Source organism: Betta splendens, chromosome 4 (genome assembly GCF_900634795.4).
Source record: "Betta splendens chromosome 4, fBetSpl5.4, whole genome shotgun sequence".
NCBI lineage: Eukaryota > Metazoa > Chordata > Actinopteri > Anabantiformes > Osphronemidae > Betta > Betta splendens.
Window position 1 is genome coordinate 23,512,768 of NC_040884.2, and position 5,745 is coordinate 23,518,512.

A 5,745-nucleotide genomic window follows, 5' to 3' on the forward strand; every position below is an offset into this window, starting at 1 on the left:
TTGCACCTCTCTCTTCCCAACGTCTCTCTTTAACTGTCTCTCTCTCTCTTTTTGCCTATCTCTCTTTTGTCCCTACCTGTCTCTCTATCCTTCCTGCCTCTCTCTCGCTCTCTCCCTACTTGCCTCACTCTAGCTATCTGTTTCACTCCCTACCTGTCTCTCTCTCCCTGCATGTCCTTGTGTTGCAGACTGAATATATGTAAACGTAGCTGCAGAGTCGCTGAGGAGAGAGAGAGAAATGGGGGGGTGGGGTGGGGGGGTTTGTCGGAGGAGACGAGAATAAAGAGAGATCTGAGCATCGCAGCTGCAGGAGAGGGAAGAAGAGGAGATGGAGCGACAGCCGCTGTGAGGACAAATCCTTCTGACACGTTCACGGCTTCTGTTGTGCTGTGTTGATTTTATTGTGGTTTTCGGTTTAGTCTTGTCGGTTGTGCTGTGGTGTTCGTGCTTTGTGTATGTGTTGATTGCAAACGGATCAGAACTGACCATTCAGAACCCGTGAGCAGGGCTCAGTGCTGATTTATATTGACTAGCATGAATCTGTATTCATCCGTATTGATCAGAATGTGTGTTTTTGTGGAAGCAGCACAGACAAACAATCATTGGAATGTGTGGAAGAGCTGCAGAGCATGCTGGGAGACGTAGTGCATTGCCTGGATACGACAGGTTCATTATTCATTCAGCACACAGACTCTGACTTGGATCAGAGGAAGCCCGGGTAGAACAGTCTGTCTGTCTGTGCAGGAAGTGAGTGATCCAGGTGAGGTGCAGGCAGCGAGGCTTAGCCCACTGAGCCGTCGTCTTATTGGAGGGCGGTGATGATAGCGACAGGCGGCCTCTTGAGAATTAATGCCCGGCGCCAGGACTCCCTGAGGTCCAAACCACACAAACCGCAGACACACAAGAGGAAGACCAAAAAGAAGAGGTACAGTAACTCTCTGTCTTTTTAAATTGTATTTGAAGAAACCAGCAGCGCCAGGGGAGCAAAATTAAATTAGAACTGAACTGGACCTTCACTAACCACAAGCTGACCTGAGAGACCTCATCAAAGTTGAAAATCATCTCCTTTCTCTGTCTGTAACCTGTCCCGCCCCAGGAGGAGCGAGGTTGTAGTGGTGAAGGGGAAGTTAAAGCTATGTTCGGTCTCGGGTCTGGTGGCTGCCCTCGGGATCCTGGTGCTGGTTGTGGGAGTGGTGATGGCAGCTCTGGGTTATTGGCCTAGAGATGGATTGTTCTTCAGCTCTCAGCCACAGGAGGGCACTGCAATGGCATCAGTGTCCTCCATCAGCTCTATGACCTCACCTGCCGATGCTCAGGTAATGACCGATCACAGACACCTGCAGATCGGCGTCTACGCAGAGGTTTGAACATGTCTCTGAATTTACTAACAGGAAGGAGGGAGGAATGAGGATCAAGGTGAAGGAGATCACAGAAATGAAGCAAATGAAGGAGGAGATGAGAGTTTCACCTCCAACGTCAATGGGACCCGGAAAGGTCCACAAAGCTTCCTGCAGGATTTTCTGGACAGGTAAATAAACATCTACTACAGAAAACAGGAGTCCAAGCAGTTCCTGCTCTCTGCCGGTTCTGGTCCTGTTTGTATACATGCCCTGTAGTGTTCTAGTAGTTCTAGTAGTCACTTTACATTTTCAAGTCCTGATGTTGGTTGTGGTGGTTCTATAGGTGGGTTTTGGTAAAGGTTGTCATAGTCAATATCTTCAGGTTCACTGTGTTCCAATGCTTCCTCAAGTTTCTGGACTGCGCTCCGTGATGTGGCCTGTTTGTTCCTTCTGTCAAAACTTCATCGTTCTTTGGGAGTGTTTGAATATCCCTACAGACATCTGTGCTCTGACTGGCCGTGTTAAACATGTTAACTGGTACCTCTGTGTTAAAATGTCTCCACAGGTACCTCTACTCTGATAGGCTGAAGGTCTTCGGCCCTCTCATCATGGGGATCGGTATTTTCCTCTTCATCTGTGCAAATGCTGTGCTTCACGAGAATCGTGACAAGAAGACGAAGGTCATCAACCTGCGGGACATCTACTCCACTGTCATTGACCTTCACGGCCTCCGCAAACCCCACGCTCCCTCCTCAGCCAATCCCCTTAATGGCCTTGTCAACTACGTCCAATCAAAAAGCCTGGAGACCAAACCTAAGGCGTACCCCGCGTCGCTGATGAGCAGGAGGGAGGGAGGGACAGAGGGGGAGTGGTCAAGGCAACCATCACCTGGCAGCAGCAGAGGTGGAGGTGAGGCCGTGTACAGTATTTGCACGGATGCCACCTCCCACAGACTGTCCCTGCCTCCACGTTTCAGCCCCCCTCCCCCATCTTTGCCAACGGTGACCCTCAACTCCTTCACTTTACCCCTGTGCCGCCCACGACCCGCCGCCCCCCGCAGGAGGCACTCTGCTTGGGCTGAGGGGGTGTCTGCTGGAGGTGGGGAGGGGTCGGCAGACACAGACAAGAACACATGTCCACCCCCGCCGCTGTGCTTTTCTGCCTCACCCGCAGCCAGAGCCCTGCAGGAGTTGCCCTCAGCGGCATCCTCCTCCTCCCCCAGCCTCTCCCAGACCCTGCTTCTCCTGTCCTGCTCCTCCCTCACCCCCTCCCACCTCTCTCTCTCATCCCTGTCTCACCTCCTGTCCTCATCTTCGCCCATGCCAGCCCCCCCATGTCGGAGGCGCAGTTTGCCGACCGGAGGCGGTGTCTCCGGTTACAGCAAACTGATGAGCAGGGAGGACGAATCGTTTGAGTCAAATGAGATGATGTCATCATGCTCTGTGACATCACAAGGAAGGGACAAACGGAGGATGATCTCTCAGGTAGAGACAGGCTGACCATTCCAGGAGCTGATTCTGTGAATGACGGGATTAGCGCTTAAGACTTAGGATCACAAACAGGTTCTGGGGACCTGGTGGTGAACCTACAGCAATAAGGAGTCTTCCAACACCGGACTCGATGGACGGACTCTCCTGCTTCCTACAGACCCACCTGATGAGTTCACTGTTAATGTGGAGCTGTGACTGTGTCTCGTCCCGGCTTAGTGGAGGTGATGTGGTGCGGCTGAGAGGACACTGGATGTTAAACCCATGGATTCATGAAACTCAGTGAATCATCAGTGTGGGAAACATTCAACTGCAGTTTATCCTGTGCATTCAGCACTGATGCTGCATTTACTGGGTAACAGTGATAAATACTAACTCTGCAACACACGCACAGATATGATCAGGATCAGAACCAGTGCATCCCTATTCATTACAATCTTCTGTGCTCTGTCAATGAATGCATTTATCTGCTGAGGTCCATACAAATATGCATTAACGACCTCAGTAGCTCAGGGTCCAATTGCTAGTTCTGCATGTTTCAGCCAAACCTCTAGCTTTTTTACCTCCAGGGTAAAAAGGGCCCGGACCCTGAGGGCCCCCAGGTTCATCCAGCAGCACTGATTCTGTCATTTGATTGCATGAGTCCTGGGTTTCGTAGTGTTTGGGCTATCTCAGACAGAGTTGGGTTCAGTCAGGTCCTGCTCATCTTCAGTAAATCTTAATAAAGCACAATTCGACCTTTGTTTTCAAGTCTTTTGTTATTATTGTCAATGTGGAGAGAGACGTTCAACAGACTGGGTCGTCAAATAATTTGAATATGATCAAAAGTTGGTTTATTTCACTAATTTCATTCAAAATGTGAAACTTGTGTATTCTAATAATTCCGTACACACAGACTGATATATTTTAAATGTTTATTTCTTTTAATTGTGATGATTATAACTGGCAACTAATGAAAACTCCAAATTCAGAAATACAAAGAAAGGACTTTTAGAAATCTTGGCCAACTGAAAAGTATGAACATGAAAAGTAATGTACAGCACTAATACTTTGTTGGGGCTCCTTTGCCTGAATCACTGCAGTAATACAGCGTGGCATGGATTCCATCAGTCTGTGGCACTGCTCAAGTGTTACTGTATGAGAGCCCAGGTTGCTCTGATATGCTCTGCATTGTTGGGTCTGGCATATTGCATCTCCCTCTTCACAATACCCCATAGATTTTCTGAGGTTAAGGTCGGGTTAAAAACAGGGACCCCATGGTCCTTAAACCAGGTACTGGTACTGTAGCTTTAGCCCTGTGAGAAATGAAATCTGCATGGGCAGGAAGCATGAAGGTCTCTAAAACCTCCTGGTCTACAGCTGTGTTGACTTTGGACCTCAGAAAACACAGTGGACTAATGCCACCAGATGACACTGCACCCTAAACAATCACTGACTAGAAACTTTAGACTGGACCTCAAGCACCATGGACTCTGTGCCTCTCCTCTCTTCCTCCAAACTCTGGGAGCCTGATTCCCCAAGAAAATTCACCAGAGAACATAACTGTGGAGCCCTTTTTGTATTTGGCCCAGGAGAGACGCTTCTGATGCTGTCTATTGTTCTAGAGTGGCTCGACACAAGGAGCGCGACAGCTGAAACCCATGTCTGCATACGTCTGGGCGTAGTGGTTCTTGATGCTCTGACTCCAGCTGCAGTGCACTCTGTGAATCTCCTACACATTTTTGTTTCCCAATCCTGTCCAGGGTGCAGTTATCCCCATTGCTTCAGGTTGTCCACTTTTTTCTACCACGTCTTTTCCTTCACTTCGCCTCTTAGTTTTTATTGGTTGCTTTGACTTGTTTTGCATAACTGGGTTCAACTTATTTTCTATTCCAGCAGAGCATCAGACACATGCAGCAAATGTGTGAACCTGTTCTTATTGGATTGACACAATTTCTATTCTCTTTTGCAAAACAGTTAACACAAACAGTCTATACTCCATTATTTTAGCTTTAGTGGCCAAAGAGAAACCATCTTTTCCTAACTATCAGAAAACAGTAAGACCTGTATGAACTCATCATAGTACCTGTTTGACAATCCTCTATCAGTCTTTAGACCTTAAAAATGTTGCCAGGTCTGTGTTGGTCTTTACCAACATGAATGGAGGAGGTCTAAAGCAGAGACTGAGTATCAACAGTGGCTGTGTCTCATCCTCCAATAGATTTGACTGTAGCTACGGATGTATATATACATTACATGTATGTGTATATATATGTATATAATATTATATATATGTATACATATGTATATAATATTACATGTAATATTTACAATATTTCAGTCACTGTTTGAAAAATGAATGTCATGGATTCAGTAAATCAAAGCATTTCTTCATCTGGATCCAAATCTTTGCATGAAAGGTAAATTTGACATAAACTACAAAGACAACAAAGAGCAACAGGCTCCAATGACGATCAATGAAGCACTGATTCACACTGAGACCAGTGTTTTTTATTTTGCTGTTGACTGTTGGACGTATTCATATACTGAAAATAGGCACACAGTTAGAGCCTTTAGCAAACAAAGTGTGTCATTATGAATTTGGAGCTGCTGTTTAAACCTGTGTGAACTGTCATGAATGTGTTGTTTCATTGCACGGCTGCGTCAAAGCGACCAATAAAAACTGTGCTTGGACACAGCTTTGTGAACAGCCAGCCTCTTTTGGACAGCTGTCCAGTCAGAAGTCTTCCCCATGATTGTGTAGCCTACAGACCAGACTGAGAGCCCTTTGCAGGTGAGAAATAGCTGTTTAGAGTGTGGCACCAGGTGTCTTCAATATTTCACAATATTCTAATTCTGCGATAGTGAATTTGGGGTTTTCATTAGTTGTCAGTTATAATCATCACATTTAGAAAAAATAAACATTTAAAACATTTCAG

The 5,745-nt window shown here is 46.7% G+C and overlaps 1 protein-coding gene across 2 annotated transcripts; it reads left to right on the forward strand.

The window, feature by feature from the left end:
* Nucleotides 1-11: 11 nt before the first annotated feature.
* Nucleotides 12-3,577, forward strand: LOC114853964 (transmembrane protein 200C-like). 2 transcript variants are annotated; one of them, XM_055507701.1, is made up of 5 exons: nucleotides 12-666; nucleotides 745-925; nucleotides 1,097-1,316; nucleotides 1,392-1,528; nucleotides 1,906-3,577. In XM_055507701.1, the coding sequence occupies exons 2-5, from the start codon at nucleotides 819-821 to the stop codon at nucleotides 2,837-2,839; spliced, it is 1,398 nt and encodes a 465-aa protein (XP_055363676.1). In that variant the 5' UTR covers nucleotides 12-666; nucleotides 745-818; the 3' UTR covers nucleotides 2,840-3,577. The 2 variants fall into 2 exon arrangements, with proteins under 2 accessions (XP_055363676.1, XP_029003751.1); XM_029147918.3 differs by having other exon boundaries at nucleotides 26-345.
* The last annotated feature ends 2,168 nt before the right edge of the window (nucleotides 3,578-5,745 follow it).

Coding starts and splice junctions, on each gene's coding strand:
- LOC114853964 (XM_055507701.1), top strand. CDS start 819: ATGATAGCGACAGGCGGCCTCTTGAGAATTAATGCCCGGCGCCAGGAC. Junction 926..1,096: donor AGGAAGACCAAAAAGAAGAG/GTACAGTAACTC, acceptor GTCCCGCCCCAG/GAGGAGCGAGGTTGTAGTGG. Junction 1,529..1,905: donor CTGCAGGATTTTCTGGACAG/GTAAATAAACAT, acceptor ATGTCTCCACAG/GTACCTCTACTCTGATAGGC.